Source organism: Narcine bancroftii, chromosome 6 (assembly GCF_036971445.1).
Source record: "Narcine bancroftii isolate sNarBan1 chromosome 6, sNarBan1.hap1, whole genome shotgun sequence".
NCBI lineage: Eukaryota > Metazoa > Chordata > Chondrichthyes > Torpediniformes > Narcinidae > Narcine > Narcine bancroftii.
Window position 1 is genome coordinate 22,496,782 of NC_091474.1, and position 18,818 is coordinate 22,515,599.

The window sequence follows — 18,818 nt, forward strand, 5'->3', positions numbered from 1 at the left end:
GCAGGAAACTTTTAGCTTTTTGCTCATCAAGGTCCCACAAACACCATAAAGATCTAAATGTGCAATAAATTGACCAGACCATCCAGCTGCTTAGATAATGGCTTGAATTCTTTAACATTCATCTGAGAGGGAGCTGCTCGTGATTTTTGGTCTCTTCTTCCAAAAGGCAGAGTAATCCCTCCAATAGTTTGTGTCTAAATGTAGATTTCACTTCCAAAGGGCTTGGTTTTACACCCTGTTTATTACTTCTGGAACTGCCATCTGTATTCTGTGGTCGGTCAGTGCTCCAATATAAACAGTCATTCCCTTGCTTTAGTCCTGAGCAAACAATGAGCTACGGAAGGATCTCTGCAGCTTCAGCAGCGTCCATGGGTAGAAATGGCAAGTCAAAGTTTCGGGTTTGGGATTTTTTATTGTGTCTCAATAAAGGGTCCTGACCCACAGTGGTAACTGGCTGGTTCTATGCACGGATGCTTCCAGATCCGCAGAGTTCCTCCAGTGGCTCATTTAATAACAAAGGGTTATTCCGACCATCCTTGTTTAATTATTCAAATACATAGCCCACCGTCACAGCTTCAACTGTTGAATGACTCCAGGCTTGTGTGTATAAATTTTCAATGGTCCTTTGCTTCATCAAAACATGCCGCTATGCATTTCTTAAATTTCTCCACTGGTTGGTGCTGGAGAGATTGTTTCCACAGAGTATTTCCAGCAGGTAGATTGAAGTGTACCAAGCTATGATTCAGACTTGATTAAGCACCAATGACATTTAAAATACCGTATGCAGCATTTGTATAATTAATAATAATCTAATTTCCCTTGCAACCGCTGCAACCATGTCTGCCTGTCCCGCATCGGACTTGTCAGCCACAAATGAGCCTGCAGCTGACGTGGACATTACCCCTCCATAAATCTTCGTCCGCGAAGCCAAGCCAAAGAATAATCTAATACCAATGCTGTTTCCTTTGGAACAGGAGCACAAAGTTTTTTAGTTTATGGAAGGGTTTGAATTTGATGAATACAAAGTTTTTCCATTGAAGAAGTGAGAGGCCATCGATGTAAAGTTGCTTGTGCACAAAATTGAGAACTTTTCTGCAGAGGATTACTGGAGCATGGAGGGCTTGGCAGGAAATGGTTTAGTTAGTGGCTACTATCTTGAAGGGGAAACTAGTCAAATACTTTGAGTGCATCTATTGATTTGAAATTGCTTTAGTACATCTTGGTGTATACATAATGATCAGCTAGTCGTACTCTGTACCATGGTTGAATGCCTCTGAGAGCTAGGATAAGCAAAGAAGGCCCTTGACAGGGTTTGTATTCAACTTGTAGTTTTGTGGAAGGAGCAGTTGGATTCTCTCCATTAAAACAAGAAGATGGCGCAAGGCATTTTCTGACCTAAATATACTTGTCTTCTGATTAAGGATCTAGTATACATGTACTTCTAATGTTGCTCTGGTTTAGAAAGTAATGTTAATATCAGAATTGTGTGGCGTATATAGCATAGAATTAAGCTGTTTGGCTCAGTGGTTCATGGAATTTGAGCTCCACAAGCTCTTCCCATCATGCCACTTCTGGCCCTATCAATGTGATGTGCCTAACTAGTTCACTTTCATACATACATTATTTATCATTCACAATGAGTTCTACATACCAAATACTCTGGGCAAGTACATTTCATATGAATTATTCATTGAATTTAATATCTTATTACTGGCAGGCAAGTTTGATTCTTCTTGTCCCCCCTTTCTTTACTTTCTACTCTCCCCTTGGAAACAAGTAGTACTGTAATGTTAATATGGCTTGATTTATTTCAATTTTCTGTCGTCTTTTTGCTCATTTCACTGGCATTGCTAACTGCCTGGATGCTGTGAGATGTATCTATTGTATGATAAGATTTTATTTTTTCCAACACCTCAATCCTGACCATGTGTCTGGAAATGTACCATTTGGAGAAAGGCTGAATATGTTGTTTCACAAGTGGCTGGGATGTTGTGAATGCCCATGCTTGGAGAAATGTAAAATTGACCCCTTCTCATGTTAAAACAGTTTTACATTGAACAAACTCCAGTCATTTTTTGGTTACCTCCCTCATCTTCCTGCCACAACTAAAATCACTGCACAGAGATTGATTATTCTGTTGAAGAAAATTTTCAGCTTTAAACTTGCAAAGGCCCAGCAATGTCGCCGTATTGAAAATCAATTTTCTGAAACTGTTCAAGATCATCTGCTAAGAGATCTCTTCACTTGAAGTAGAAGTAAAGCTCCCTTTTGAAGCATATCTTGAATTAACTCAACATCTCAGCAGCTAAATCTAGATGGATATTAAAGAACATCTTTATGAGGAGTCTTGTTTAAAACCAAAATTCTAAAGAAGAGTAGAACTATGTGGGTAATCTACATCCACAATTCTATTGTGTATAAAATTAGATCTGGGCAGAAATTGTTTGCACTAAATTACCCAGTATTTTTAAAGTACACATTAATTTTGCCCCACCCTGCCCATTTTTCAGCTATTGAGGCAGTCTGTAAGGAGTTTATGTTCTCTCTCTGTCTGCATTGGTTTCCTCCCACCCTTCAAAGTGTAATGGGAGTTGTCGGTTAATTGGGGTATTTGGGTGGCACTGACTTGTGGGCCAGAAGGGTCTGCTGCTGTGCTGTATGTCTACGATTTTTTTTAATTAAAATATTTTGGATGATAAATGTAATTTTGTTTTAAATGTAGAAAGACTATCACCATTACATTCTTTAAGATGGATTACAAGTGCCAACAAGTCCTCTTTTAAAAAATTAAAAAAAATAACTAATAACTAGAAAGAAATCAGGAAAGATAAAAATAGACATGAGGTTGCTTTGGCAGACAATGTGAAGGAAAATCCTAAGGGTTTCTACAGGAATATTAAGAGCAAAAGGATTCCCTTGAAGATCAGAGTGGTTGGCCTTGTATGGAGCCAAAAGAGATGATAAACATTTTTTTAATCAGTATTCGCTCAGGAAATAGGCACAGAGTTGTGGAAAATTAGGAAAACGAGCAGTGAGGTCATGGAACCTATACAGATTAAAGAGAAGGAAGTGTTTGCTGTCTTAAAGCAAATAAGGATGGATAAATCCTCAGGGTCTGACAAGATATTCCCTCAGTCCTTGAGAGATTAGTGCAGGGGCTCTGGCAGAAATATTTGAAATGTCCTTAGCCATGGGTGTGATGCCAGAGGATTGGAGGGTAGCTCATGTTGTTCCATTCTTTTTAAAAACAAAAATGCTCTAAAAATGACCCTAGATATTATAGGCCAGTGAGCCTGATGTCAGTAGTAGGTAAATTATTGGAAGGTGTTCTAAGAGATCGGATATACATTTATTTGAATAACCAAAAAATTAATAGTTGGCATGGCTTTGTGCATGGTAGGTCATGTTTAACCAATCTTGTGGAGTTTTTTGAGGAGGTTATCAGGAAGGTTAATGAAGAAAAGGCTGTGGATGTTGCCTACATGGAGTTTAGTAAGGTTAGTTCAGAAGATTCAGACACTATGTATTCATGGTGAAATAGTGAACTGGATTTGAGAATGGCTGGATGGGAGAAGGCTGAGAGTAGTGGTAGAAGATTGCTTCTCAGACTGGAGGTCTATGACTAGTGGTGTGCCTCAGTGATTGTTGCTGGGACCATTGTTGTTTGTCATCTATATCAGTGATCTGGATGATAATATGGTAAATTGGATCAGCAAGTTTGCTAATGACACTAGAATTGGAGGCTTTGCATACCAGGATAGCAGGTTTTCAAAGCTTGCAGAAGGATCTGGACCAACTGGAAAATGGCAGATGGAATTTAATGTAGACAAGTGTGTGGTGTTGCATTTTGGAAGGACAAACCAAGCAAGAAAGGACAAACCAAGCAAGAAAGGACAAACCAAGCAAGAAAGGACAAACCAAGCAAGAAAGGACAAACCAAGCAAGAAAGGACAAACCAAGCAAGAAAGGACAAACCAAGCAAGAAAGGACAAACCAAGCAAGAAAGGACAAACCAAGCAAGAAAGGACAAACCAAGCAAGAAAGGACAAACCAAGCAAGAAAGGACAAACCAAGCAAGAAAGGACAAACCAAGCAAGAAAGGACAAACCAAGCAAGAAAGGACAAACCAAGCAAGAAAGGACAAACCAAGCAAGAAAGGACAAACCAAGCAAGAAAGGACAAACCAAGCAAGAAAGGACAAACCAAGCAAGAAAGGACAAACCAAGCAAGAAAGGACAAACCAAGCAAGAAAGGACAAACCAAGCAAGAAAGGACAAACCAAGCAAGAAAGGACAAACCAAGCAAGAAAGGACAAACCAAGCAAGAAAGGACAAACCAAGCAAGAAAGGACAAACCAAGCAAGAAAGGACAAACCAAGCAAGAAAGGACAAACCAAGCAAGAAAGGACAAACCAAGCAAGAAAGGACAAACCAAGCAAGAAAGGACAAACCAAGCAAGAAAGGACAAACCAAGCAAGAAAGGACAAACCAAGCAAGAAAGGACAAACCAAGCAAGAAAGGACAAACCAAGCAAGAAAGGACAAACCAAGCAAGAAAGGACAAACCAAGCAAGAAAGGACAAACCAAGCAAGAAAGGACAAACCAAGCAAGAAAGGACAAACCAAGCAAGAAAGGACAAACCAAGCAAGAAAGGACAAACCAAGCAAGAAAGGACAAACCAAGCAAGAAAGGACAAACCAAGCAAGAAAGGACAAACCAAGCAAGAAAGGACAAACCAAGCAAGAAAGGACAAACCAAGCAAGAAAGGACAAACCAAGCAAGAAAGGACAAACCAAGCAAGAAAGGACAAACCAAGCAAGAAAGGACAAACCAAGCAAGAAAGGACAAACCAAGCAAGAAAGGACAAACCAAGCAAGAAAGGACAAACCAAGCAAGAAAGGACAAACCAAGCAAGAAAGGACAAACCAAGCAAGAAAGGACAAACCAAGCAAGAAAGGACAAACCAAGCAAGAAAGGACAAACCAAGCAAGAAAGGACAAACCAAGCAAGAAAGGACAAACCAAGCAAGAAAGGACAAACCAAGCAAGAAAGGACAAACCAAGCAAGAAAGGACAAACCAAGCAAGAAAGGACAAACCAAGCAAGAAAGGACAAACCAAGCAAGAAAGGACAAACCAAGCAAGAAAGGACAAACCAAGCAAGAAAGGACAAACCAAGCAAGAAAGGACAAACCAAGCAAGAAAGGACAAACCAAGCAAGAAAGGACAAACCAAGCAAGAAAGGACAAACCAAGCAAGAAAGGACAAACCAAGCAAGAAAGGACAAACCAAGCAAGAAAGGACAAACCAAGCAAGAAAGGACAAACCAAGCAAGAAAGGACAAACCAAGCAAGAAAGGACAAACCAAGCAAGAAAGGACAAACCAAGCAAGAAAGGACAAACCAAGCAAGAAAGGACAAACCAAGCAAGAAAGGACAAACCAAGCAAGAAAGGACAAACCAAGCAAGAAAGGACAAACCAAGCAAGAAAGGACAAACCAAGCAAGAAAGGACAAACCAAGCAAGAAAGGACAAACCAAGCAAGAAAGGACAAACCAAGCAAGAAAGGACAAACCAAGCAAGAAAGGACAAACCAAGCAAGAAAGGACAAACCAAGCAAGAAAGGACAAACCAAGCAAGAAAGGACAAACCAAGCAAGAAAGGACAAACCAAGCAAGAAAGGACAAACCAAGCAAGAAAGGACAAACCAAGCAAGAAAGGACAAACCAAGCAAGAAAGGACAAACCAAGCAAGAAAGGACAAACCAAGCAAGAAAGGACAAACCAAGCAAGAAAGGACAAACCAAGCAAGAAAGGACAAACCAAGCAAGAAAGGACAAACCAAGCAAGAAAGGACAAACCAAGCAAGAAAGGACAAACCAAGCAAGAAAGGACAAACCAAGCAAGAAAGGACAAACCAAGCAAGAAAGGACAAACCAAGCAAGAAAGGACAAACCAAGCAAGAAAGGACAAACCAAGCAAGAAAGGACAAACCAAGCAAGAAAGGACAAACCAAGCAAGAAAGGACAAACCAAGCAAGAAAGGACAAACCAAGCAAGAAAGGACAAACCAAGCAAGAAAGGACAAACCAAGCAAGAAAGGACAAACCAAGCAAGAAAGGACAAACCAAGCAAGAAAGGACAAACCAAGCAAGAAAGGACAAACCAAGCAAGAAAGGACAAACCAAGCAAGAAAGGACAAACCAAGCAAGAAAGGACAAACCAAGCAAGAAAGGACAAACCAAGCAAGAAAGGACAAACCAAGCAAGAAAGGACAAACCAAGCAAGAAAGGACAAACCAAGCAAGAAAGGACAAACCAAGCAAGAAAGGACAAACCAAGCAAGAAAGGACAAACCAAGCAAGAAAGGACAAACCAAGCAAGAAAGGACAAACCAAGCAAGAAAGGACAAACCAAGCAAGAAAGGACAAACCAAGCAAGAAAGGACAAACCAAGCAAGAAAGGACAAACCAAGCAAGAAAGGACAAACCAAGCAAGAAAGGACAAACCAAGCAAGAAAGGACAAACCAAGCAAGAAAGGACAAACCAAGCAAGAAAGGACAAACCAAGCAAGAAAGGACAAACCAAGCAAGAAAGGACAAACCAAGCAAGAAAGGACAAACCAAGCAAGAAAGGACAAACCAAGCAAGAAAGGACAAACCAAGCAAGAAAGGACAAACCAAGCAAGAAAGGACAAACCAAGCAAGAAAGGACAAACCAAGCAAGAAAGGACAAACCAAGCAAGAAAGGACAAACCAAGCAAGAAAGGACAAACCAAGCAAGAAAGGACAAACCAAGCAAGAAAGGACAAACCAAGCAAGAAAGGACAAACCAAGCAAGAAAGGACAAACCAAGCAAGAAAGGACAAACCAAGCAAGAAAGGACAAACCAAGCAAGAAAGGACAAACCAAGCAAGAAAGGACAAACCAAGCAAGAAAGGACAAACCAAGCAAGAAAGGACAAACCAAGCAAGAAAGGATGTGCATGGTAAATAGTAGGGCACTGAGGAGTGTGGTTGAACAGAGGGACCTGAGAATACAGAAACATAATTCCTTGAAAGTTGCATCATAGGTGGATAGGGTTGTAAAGAGAGCTTTAGGCATCTTGGCCTTCATCAATCAAAGAATTGAGTATAGTAGCTGGGATGTTATGCTAAAGTTGTAGAAGACATTGATGAGGCCAAATTTGGAGTATTGTGTGCAGTTTTGGCTGTATAGCTACAGGAAAGATATCAATAAGATTAAAAAGAGTGCAGAGAAGATTTACTAGGATGTTGCCTGGACTTCAGGAACTGAAAGGTTAAATAGGTTAGAACTTTATTCCCTGGAACGTAGAAGAATGAGTGGAGATTTGAGAGCGGTATTTAAAATTATGAGGGGAATAGACAGAGTAAATGCAGATAGGCTTTTTCCACTGAGGTTATGTGAGATACAAACCAGGGGGTCTGGGTTAAGAGTGAAAAGGGAAAAGTTTAGAGGGAACATGAGGGGAATTTCTTCATACATAGAGTGGTGGGAGTGTGGAACGAGCTGCCATCTGAAGTGGTGAACGCGGTCTCAATTTTAACATTTAAAAAGAATTTCGCCAGTTACATGGATGAGAGAGGCTATGGACTGGGTGCAGGTCAGTGGGACTAAGTTTAAAAAAAAAAAAATGGTTCGGCACAGACTTGAAGGGCCGAAGAGGCCTGTTTCTGTGCTGTAATGTTCTATGGTTCTAACATTGGTGCCTTGAACATTGACAACTGGTCATTTTGATGTGTTGATTGAGGCAGCTCAAGGCTAGAAGATAGGTACCATAACCTAATCCTAATCGTGACTTTATTTTCCCCCCCCCCCTCCCCATGAGTGAATCATTTATAAAAGTAAAACATGTTCTTCCTGATGGGATTTTTTTTCTTGTTTTCCATAATTTGTAATCTTGATTTTCAGAGAAGAACATGATCTAGTTCTATGCAATTGAATATCACACAAAATAACTTCTCACAATTCTGAATGTTTTTCCTTTTCGAGGTGCAGTCAATTTCCTTTGAGTTGCTGTTAAATCTGCTTTCACAACTTTCAAACCAATTACACCATGCTGCAAAAAACTTTTCAACAATTATATTACACCAGCTCCTCTAATCGCTGATTTTCATGTCACTGGAAACATTGTCACGAACACAAAATATTTCAGTGGCAGTACTTTTAACTCTGGTTTCTGCGCTAATCTGATTTGTTAAATTGGTTCATGCCAGTGGAGTCAAGATCCAGATATAATTGCCCACAGAATAAGGCAGAGGTCATGTGTTTATTTTCTTTGCCCCAATCCATTTGGAATTAAAATTGTAATTCATTTATTTTCTTTATTACTGAAATTGGATGTTCTTAAATTGTATTTTAGTTGAACTGTGGTTCAATAAGCAATGTACTTCATCAGCTTGTTATTAAGCCAATAGTACCTTACCCATTGTTTATGAATGACAACCAGTGAAAATCCTGCTTTTTTTTGGGGGGGGGTGTCCAATTAAAAATGTATTTGATTCCCATTTATAATTGTTTCTGTGAACATACAAAATGTTGGCATCCCATCTGCTATTTTTATGCACTTCTCTTTTGCTAGTTGAACAAAGGAAAGAATCTTTGGAACATTTGGATGTGGGATTGACAGCCACAAGTAAGTAATTGTGCTTTTAACGATCTTTTGGGTACATTTGGAGTTCCTCCTGGTGGTTATATCTTTTAGTTAGAAATATCTTAAACTGACCTCCAGTTTAAATAAAAATGGAAGTTCATTGATAATATAATTTCCTCATAACAGTGCTTCCCACGATGTGGCTTGCAATACGACTATACTTACAGACTAATGGTGGCCATTTGTACTGAATTTTGGCTGATTTTACTGTTTTTGAGATAAATGTGTCCATGTCCAAGAACTGAAGGATATTCATCTGAACATTGTTTAACAACTTAGGGTTATGAAAAGTAGAATTTAATTACAATGCATTTTATTTTTGTTCCTTTCATTTATTTTCTTCCCTCTTTCTTCTGCACGCCCTCCCACCCCACCCCCCCAAAAATGTGGAAATATTCTGCTTTTGCTAAAAATGGAATAAACAAAAAAAGAATTCCCACCGTGAGTTGGCCTTTGATTTGCTTGATTGGGGCTTTCTTTTAGTGTGACTCAACCCCATACAACTTTTTTCATTTTCTGTGTCAGAGAAGGAAGCAATTTGGCTCTTTGAAACTTGATTCGCTCTCCGAATATTCCCATCACTCTCTGTTTCCATTTAATTCTTTGTAACTCATTCTCACTTGTAATGCCACATGATGCTCTTTCTGAATCCAGGCCAATCATGTATCCAGGACAACCTCTTTGTTCTGCTGACCATGACAGTCATAAAGCGTGGGGAACTCCCTTTGGCCCTACTCGTCCATGTTGACCAAGTTGGCATTTTGGTTTATTCATTTTCCTGCATTTAATCCGTACCCTGAAAAGCCCAACCTATCCATATATTTGTCCTTGTGTCTTTTGAATCTCTAAATTGTGTCCGCTTCTAAGGTTTACTCTGGCAACTCGTCCCAGATGTGGATCACCCACTGGAAAAAGTTGCTCCTTGGATCCTTCTTAAATCTCTCTCCCCTTATCTTACACTTATGCCCTTGCAGAATTATCGACCCCAGGGGAAAAAAGACTGGATAAAGAGAATGCTCATACACCTTATGATTTTATAAACTTCCAAGGTCATCCCTCAGCCTCTTGTAATAAAGATGCAGCTGAACTAAACTCTCCCTTTTACTCAAGCTCTCCAGTAACTGTAAAGTTATGAAAACATGCTTATCTCAAGGTGAAAAACACAACACAAAATAACCTACAAATTTTTGTATCCTCCAAAGCATAACTTAAATTTTGAGCTTAATTGAAACTTCATTGTCAACCTCTGCATCGTTGAAAGAAAAATTTTACAGGAGCCATTGATTGTGTGAACGGCCAAAATCTTTTCCCAGGGCTGAAGTTGCATGGTTTTAAGGTGCTTGGGAATCCGTACAAGCGGGATGTACGAGGAAAGTTTTTCACGGTGGTGGGTGCATGGAATGTGCTGCCAGTAAGGCAGGTGGAGGCAGGTGCAATCAAATCTATTGGATAGGTACCCAGAACTGAGAAAAACAGAGGGTGTTGCAGTAGGGAAATTCTAGGCAGTTGTTACTGCCAAGAGTAGGTTATTAGGTCAACACAATATTGTGGGCTGGAGGGCCTATGCAGTGCTATAGATTTCTGTGTTCTAAACTGAAATTGCCATTTGTTCTTCAATCAACAGCAGAATTAGTCATGAAAATGAAAAATTTGGGAATGCTCAGCAGGTCAGGTGGCAGTAAATGTAGCATTTCATGAGCAAGACCTTTGGTTACAACTAGGTGAGAGAGGAAACAAGGCAGTTAAAATTGGCTAATTGATCACTCAGGATATGGCAACTTAGTGGTCAAGATGGGCAGCACGGTTGGCGTAGTGGTTAGCCCAACACCTTTACCGTGCCAGTGATAGAGACCAGGGTTTGTATCCTATGCTGTCTGTAAGGAGTTTGTATATTCTCCTCATGTCTGCGTGGGTTTTCTCCGAAGGTTTCCTCTCACCATTTCAAATGTACCAGGTTTGTAGGTTAATGGGTGTAAATTGGGCGGTACAGACTCATGGGCCGAAATGGCCTGTTACATGCTGTATATCTAAATTTAAAAAAAAAATTAAAGTTCCTCTGCCAGCCGTGGCAGTTGTGGGCCATTGATCAAGAGAGGTGAATAATTCACCTATGGCATCTTGTAATGAAATATCAATATAAAATGTTCTCGCATTCATGCAAAGTGTGAAACTACTGGATTATCACAAAATCCCATATTTCACCATCTTTCTAGTATCTGCCAATGTTGTTCAATCTTTGCTGTGTCTTGAGTTCGGGAGCAACTCTGAATGGGCCATTGCAATCCAGCATGACCGGCAATGTACACCCACTGTATAAGGTGCCAAGGAGTGCCTGAAGGTGAAATTGCTGGATCGTTCCTGTCATTAATGCTTCGTTATCTGTGACTGACGTTTTTTGTTTGCAAATTAATTGCTGTGTTTATCAACCTGAAGAAAAGCTACATTTCAAAAGTGGCCCTGAGTGGGGATAGAAAAAAAAAGTACATCTTTCAACGTATCCATTTATTATTTCTCTATCTTGTGCAGTGATCCTAGTATAATCCTGCCTGAATGTTCACTGAGCTATATTCTATTTGCTTTTGTGTTCAGCACGTCCAGTTGTTCCAGAGCAAATATCCCCCAGTTCAGTGCAACAAGGGACCATGATGAAAAATGGTAAGATCACATTCAAAGCATTAATCTCCAAATAAATAAATACAAGCACTTGATTGCCACAGACAATTGCCTTATTACAATGAAACAATTTGCATTCTGAGCAAATTATATGGCAGCTTAATGTTGATATCCATTTGCATCAAAGAAACCTTTTATAAGAACTTCCCTGATTCTTCAGTCTTGGTCATTGAGGCATGCAGGGTTTTGTTAGATTCCTTTTCTACTTTGAGCTACCTGGTCTCAGCTAAAGTAGTAGTGGGGAATCTAAAATTATTATGGAAGCAAACCATTCCTTCGGATTCCCATTAGTGGCATCAAACATATAAGTAACATTGCAGTGACATTTAAATTAGTATCAGATTTAGCCTCCCAGTCAAGGACGCATGGTGCTGAGGTTCAAAAGGGGTTTTGTGCGCCTTCCCTTTGTTCAGTTTCTTTTTTTCTTTCTTTCCATTTTGTCTCTTGATCTTTCTTTATCAAAAGTGGTTAGCAGCTGTGTAATGAGCATTTCAAAATTAAAATTGTGTGTTTCATTAAGCAAATTGCCTTTCTTTTGTATAGGAGAAGATTTGAATATTGCAAATGAAATGGATCAGAGGTAAGCATAAAAATCAATCAAATAACTTCACAATGTTAGAAATGTCCTCTTTAGAACATTTCATGAGATTTAAAACTAAAGCAACAATAAGTTGCATGCTAATCCACACACTTGTCTTGGAATTTTCATTTTTAAGAAAGGATTTTGATTTTCAACTAGGATAATCCAATGAAGCATAATTAATCAACTGCTTCTGCATTCCAATTAGTTTTAATATTTTCAGCCCTCCTTTGCTCGCCATGAATTCCACGAGGCTGTCCGTTCTCCATTTGACAGGAGAAGTCACAGCAATCTGTTTGCAAAGTTCCTTTTATTGTCATTCCATAATGCTTTAAAAATGTAATATGCATAATATACGTTAACTTTTGCCTGCTATAAAGCAGCCAAAGAGTCACCATTAGTATTGCTCTGCACCCTTACAGGTGCAAGAGAAAGAGAAGCAAAAGAGAGTCCCTTCAAAAGCAGAGTGTCTGTGGATTCACCTCCAGAGCTGCTGCAGCCACACAGACTCCTGTTCGATTCACCGGCAACCAATGTTCCAGATCCAAACCTCCTCCACGATCAGGAATCCTTGGCCCAGTACCTTCCCATAAATTCTCTCTGCACAAAGCAGCTAATCAACTTTTCAGCTCACCACTGGTAATCTAGCAGAGATTTTGAGCTTATTTAAAATGTATACTCTAATACTACATTGAACCACACTGAATTCTAAAGATTTTTTTGGGAAAAATAACATTTTTTGATTTTTATTTAATTCAATATTTATTGTTTGAGGAAAAACAATGTTGATGGAATTCTGTAAATGTTCTCATTTATATTAAAAAAAAATCTTTAGCTGGAATGCTAGGATGAAATGTTCTTAACTGGGTACATGTCGGGCTGAGTCATTATTTTCCTTTTATATCAATGGTTTTGGGCATGTCATTCAGGATGTGGATGGGAAATTAAAATGTTCTGTTTGTGTAGCTTTCCAGTTTATTTTTAAATTATTTTCTCTCTCTAGTGATAAGTGAAGCAAAAAACACCAGAGAAATTTAAAAAAAAAAAGAAATTCCAAATAGCAACTATGTGGAGTCTGGCTTGCTGTCTTGTGGTGGTGTCTACACTGAGCTAAAGTGGTTCTTTTACAAGAGTGGTGTGGTCAAGAGTCACTGTCCTTCCTCAGATGCTGTGTATCTGGTGACAGTCAATCTAAAAGTTACCCAATCAGTGGTCACCAATTGCTGAGGTAATCATTGGGGATGCTGGAGCTGTTGCAAACCCGCGGAGAGCAAGGAGTGGAGACAAAACACTTCCGCAGGGTCCAACCGCCCTCTGTATAGGCTTTAAAAAGCCTGTTAAAAGAGCCAACAGTGGTTTTATTTAGGGGTCTGCACCCAAGATTGGCAGTAGCCACAAGGAGTTGCAAATTCCGGGGAACTGCAGGACTGTGGCAGGTCACCAGAAAACAGGGAGACCACCCATGAGACGGTGAACCAGTGAGGAACATATAAGTGGTGGGCCGTTTGTGACTTGAGGAGAGAAACCCATGCAGGCTGCTGGAGACTGGCTAAAGGGGTATCGGGTATCAGTCTGGGATGTGAGAGTGCCAAGGTTGCTGAAGGGTTCCTAATCGTGTCAGAGGTTGGGATCTGGACCCTAGGTTACCTATAGTTTGGACCAGCCTCTGTGGCTGCAGCAGCGATGGAGGTGAATTTATAGACACACAGTGGCTCTGGGGGAAACTTCTGCTTTTATTTTTAAGACAAAGAGGCACTTCAGGCAATTTCTGCCGGCCTTACAGCAAACAAAAGGCAATTTTGTGTAGTTTGACAGTTTATTTATTACATGATAATAAACTGAATCTTGAATTGTGATCTTGGTCAATGTAAAACAGAGCGATCGATTAAGACGAAGGTGGGAAATTTAACTTGCATCTTTAAATTTATTTGTGTGAATTTCTAATTTCTTTGGCTTTTTTTGTACACAGTGAAGCAAAAAATACTCTGGAGAATTCAAAAAGCCCCACCAGAAAAAATATAAGAAGTGAAAAAGAGAATGAGGAGGCTTCATCTCTCCAGGATTCTTCTGAAAATGGGCAAAGGAAGAGACCTTCACGGCCAGGCTCTACAGTGGGAGGCGCAAAAGGTACTCCTCATACTGCTATGCAATATTCCCAGCATCTTGCTGTTTAGTAGTCAGAGTCTTACAGCAGAGAAACAGGCCCTTCAGCCCTTCGCTTCTATGCTGACTGTTGTGACTACCTGTTCTAATTGCACCTGCCTCTGCCCTACTCATCCTGGTGCCTATCAGATGTCTCTAAAATGCTTTACTATTGTGCCTCCACCATCTCCTCTGGCAGCTCATTCCCATATACTCTTTTTACATGAAAAATTATGCCATGGATCCCTTTTTAAACCTCCTGCCTCACACCTTAAATCCATACCCTCTCATTTTAGCCATCCCTATCACGGGAAATGGATTTGGGCTTTTCTATGCCTCATTTTAATACCTGTATTTTCTCTTGGTAACTCAAACCTTCCAATGCAGGCAACATCATTATGCATCTTTTCTGCCACCTCTTTAGCTTAATCACATCCATCCCGTATCATGACGACCTCTACAATTGTAACATGTCATTTCAATTCTTGGTGCCTCAGATGAAGGGGGAAAATATATTTAATCCCTTATTAACTCCATTTTCAATGAACTATATACTTGTCCCAGAGCCCCGTCATTCACTACGTCCTATCGTGGTTTAACTTTCCAAAATGCATGATTTTTGCAAATGCTGGTGTAAAATTCCCCAGTTGATCTATATCCCTGCTGCAACAATTGGATAACAATCTTCACCATCTGCTATATTGCTAACTGAAACACATATCTGCAGATGCTGTGATTGAGTAAAAGTGTTGGAGGAGCTCAGCAGGTCTCACAGCATTCATCGGAGGTAAAGATATATTACTGATGTTTCAGGCTGGAGCCCTTCCTGGTTTTTTTTTGTTACTTACACCTTGAAGGGCTCCGGCCTGAAACATAATTTACCTTTACCTCCTGTGGGCATTGTTAGCCCTGCTGAATACTCTATTGTTAATTTCAGTGTCTTCTGCCAAATCTGCTAATCTGGCTGCCTATGTTAACATCCAGGTCATTAATCTATATGACAAAACAAAGGATCCAGCAGCACTCCTTGTGGTACACCTCTCATTAATTTAATTCAGAGATACAGAAACAGGCCGTTCCAGCCCACAAACCTATGCTGTCTGTGATTAATCTATCTCTGTATTCAGTTTGAGAAATTTACTAACTGTTTCCAATGAACCTAACTCATGCCTGCTAGTAATCCTTTAATTGTAATTAAATAGATAACTTATTAAGATCTGAACATTTAACACCAGTATATATACCTCCCAATTGGAACACAGATCTTGGCCTGAGGCTCAAACATAATGCTTTAACATTTTGCTGTTCTTTTTCCTAGATACCAGTACAGCCACCAGCCCTACACAAACTAAAAGGAGGAAATCCAAATAAAATCTCAATTGTAAACCTGTGAAGTGTAAATGTTTGTGAATTTAAATAATTTTTCCAAGCTACTTTTCTAGCATGAAATTGTGTATAGAGTACTGTTTTAATATTTGTCCCACTGAAATGTGACTTAAAGTTGTTTTTGAATCCTGAAACTGTTTAACAAGGTAAAAACCTATTGTGCAGCCAGTAAAACCCCACTGGAAATAATCGTACTGGTAATTTCTGTTGCAAAGCTAAAGTAAGTTGCCAGCCTTTGTCACTGTCATCCACCTTGGTAAAATATAGTATGTTATTTTTTGGTATTTACTGACTGTTAAATTGTGTTGAAGTCTTAAATACTGTATGTGAATATTTGTACGAGGGTGTAATAAAGCCCATCTCCACTGGATGTTAAGTGTGAATCAGTATCCCTTATCAGCCAGTCTATATAGTTGCATACATCATTTCACCTTGCCTTTTGAAAAGGAAAAACTGGCCTGTATCTGTTTAAGATACTAGAAGGTGGAATTGATTCTGGAAATTAGCCCTGCTAATACAGTTGTTCTCATGCCTTCAACCAAAAACCCCAGATCACTGCGTCAAGGGAGGGTGCTTATTGATGAGATTGAGATCCTTCCCAAACCCCTAGGATTTTTAAGTGATAAATAGAATTTTTTTTGTCAAATTTGGAACCTTGTTTTACATATCGTTTGTTTATTGCATCATCACACTACAGATAATTTTGAAAAATGCCACTGTTAGATTTTGATGCCTATGCATTATAAACCACTGGGATTGGAGGGGCAGCACAAGCTGAGCTAACTCAAATTTTCCATGTGTGGAATAGATGAGAATGAACCGTCACCCCCTCCACTATCTGTTGTTGCAAAATTAGATAGCAAAGGCTAATTGTAATAAATGTTAAATATCAGTCGATAGTTTGCAAACACTTGTGATTTAATTATGTCTTCACTCCAATCTGCAATATTTCCACCAATCACCCCTCTTAAGATTTTGTACAGCTATGTAGCTTACTTCCTTGTATCAATAACATTAAATGTTTAACTGAAAATTAATTGCAAATCTTGGTAATAACAGTTTATTGCATCTGGCAACCTAGATCTGTTTGGTCTCCCAGGCATTAGAGAATGCAAATTGTCCCAATGACATTTGTTCAGATTTTCGGGTTAGACAAAAGTGGCCTTAAACTCAGCACTATTTTCCTGTTCTAATATCATCCTGTGGTTGTCTTTAATATTCAAAATGGTTTTGTCCTTTGAAACATTGTACTTTGCAACTGTGTAAGTCAAGAAATGTCTCATTCCAGTCCTGATTTGGTCTGTCAGATGCCATTAAGATGTGTTCCTATGAGACTAATTTGATACCCCCAGTCAAGAAACAATGCATCCCTGAATCTTGGAGTGAAACATGAAGGTCTGCAGACAGTGATTGCAATGAAAACAATGCTTGTGTAGGTAGACCAGACCTGTGTCTCGTATTCCAGGTACAATCTCAACAGTGCCCTATGTAATTACAGTAAGAAACTACTCATACTTGAATCCTTTTAAAATATCATTTAGATTTTGATGCTTGTATATTATTACCACTGAGATTGCAGTGACAGCATATATTAGTTGCCTTTATTACTTCCACATTAATTCGAGTTTGAGGAAGCTTGGGTCCATTTGACTACCAAAACCAAGTTCTTGCCATGCACAATACCTGCCTATCTAATGTAGGTGACCTGACATTTTTCTGCATAATTATCAATCTATGCCCTCACCTATTCACTCAAGGTGACCTTTCATTCTCTCTGCTCCTCATTTGGTTCTCCAGCAAACTTGCAGTTTGTGAACAACTAAGATGTCAAGTACTCAAGTCCGTGCTTACACTGTCATACTGAAGTGCCTTGTACCATTTCCTTTAAAATACAATTGAGGCCACTTTAATCTTTAACAAGGTACATCTATTGTCAAATTAACATTGTGCTCACAGTCAGATTATCACTAACCTTCATTGTAAAAAAAAACTTTCTTGAAGAATTAGAAATTCCTCTGTACACCTTCAGTTTTAAACAGTGTGGCAGGAAATAGAATGAACACTGGCCTACCACTTTCTAGTTTTCAAAAATAATTTTCTACAACTATTTAGACTAATATGAAGGAAGGTGTGGATTCTTTGTTGCTATTCCATTTAAATGGAGAGCTTTTTGAAACTGTTGTAGCACATTGATTCTGACATCAATTCCTAAATCTCTGGAATTATAAAGTAGTCACATGGATAGAAATTGAGTTCCAAAACCATTCCTGTTGGAACTTGTGGATAGGTCTTGAATAACAGGAGGTCATACAATATTGGAAGATATAAAGCACAACATTGAACTATTCTACTACAGTAAAACTCTTGGCATCCAGCACCAATGGGGATTGGTAGATGCCAGTCTTGCAATGCTTAACTAATGCATTAAGAATAAACAGTTTAAAAACAAACGACAAAAATATTAATCTTGCACTGAACAAACTTCACTTGCATGAATAGATAAAGCATTTTACTTTATTTTCTGTCACATTCTTTGAAAACATTTAACTGTAGCGGCAGCTACACTGCTAACTGAAGGATCGCACAACCAGACGGGTTGAGTTTAGTGAGTAAAAACTGATTTATTGCAGGCTGCCTGGCTGGTCTTGTACTCCCAGCCCGGACCTGGCTAAGAACCGCGCTGGGGGGCCCCGACATCACCGGGGCATCACATGGGTCCTCAAGCGCAGGCTTCTGAGCCCGGTGCCAGTTCTGCCTAATGGCGTACTGCCACACAGCCCCCCCCCCCCCCCAGAAAGGGCAGCCTCACTTCTTGGGTTGGGCCACAACTACTTGTCCACCGTAAACAGTTCCCTCTTACCACCGATGTCCAGTGTGAAAGTAGATCCTGAATCTTAGATGACTTCTTTGTACAGCCCTTTGTAGAGATGCTGTGGACAGGCCCCGCCTGACAAAAAGGTACTCCGAGGAGTACAGCTCGCTGGGGACTTAAGAAGCCAGTGTGCCGTGTCTGGGTGGGGGTGAGAAGGAATCCAACTGGGCCCAGAGGTGGGGAAGTAGACTGTGCGGTAACTGCTAGGGGTTGAGAGGTGTGTTGACGAACTCACCGGGTAGGGCTAGCGAAGCACCTTAGACCAGCTTGGCTGATGGTGCTTGTAGGTCATATTTGGGTGTCGAGCAGATGCCCAGGAGCACCCAAGGCAGCTCGTTCATCTAGTTGGGGCCGGTGAGGCGGGCCATAAGTGCCGTCTTAATGTGGCGGTGCAATCATTCAACTAGCCCATTGGCCTGTGGTGTGATGTAGCTCGATCCCCAGCCTGTTGGTGAGCTGTGCCCAGAGCGCAGAGGTGAAATGGGCGCCCCAATCACTG

At 40.0% G+C, this 18,818-nt stretch overlaps 1 protein-coding gene across 8 annotated transcripts in view; it reads left to right on the top strand.

The window, feature by feature from the left end:
* ncoa6 (nuclear receptor coactivator 6) overlaps window positions 1–16,484 on the top strand; it is a 61,066-nt gene extending 44,582 nt beyond the window's left edge. For 5 of the 8 annotated variants that reach the window (XM_069884244.1, XM_069884242.1, XM_069884249.1 and 2 more), the window contains 5 exons: window positions 8,595–8,648; window positions 11,256–11,321; window positions 11,883–11,919; window positions 12,342–12,558; window positions 13,889–13,978. In XM_069884244.1, the coding sequence (XP_069740345.1) occupies window positions 8,595–8,648; window positions 11,256–11,321; window positions 11,883–11,919; window positions 12,342–12,558; window positions 13,889–13,891 (377 nt within the window). In that variant the 3' untranslated portion in view covers window positions 13,892–13,978. Of the gene's footprint in view, window positions 1–8,594; window positions 8,649–11,255; window positions 11,322–11,882; window positions 11,920–12,341; window positions 12,559–13,888; window positions 14,047–15,379 lie in introns of those variants that run through there. The other 3 variants (XM_069884245.1, XM_069884247.1, XM_069884248.1) reach the window with 3 other exon arrangements.
* The last annotated feature ends 2,334 nt before the right edge of the window (window positions 16,485–18,818 follow it).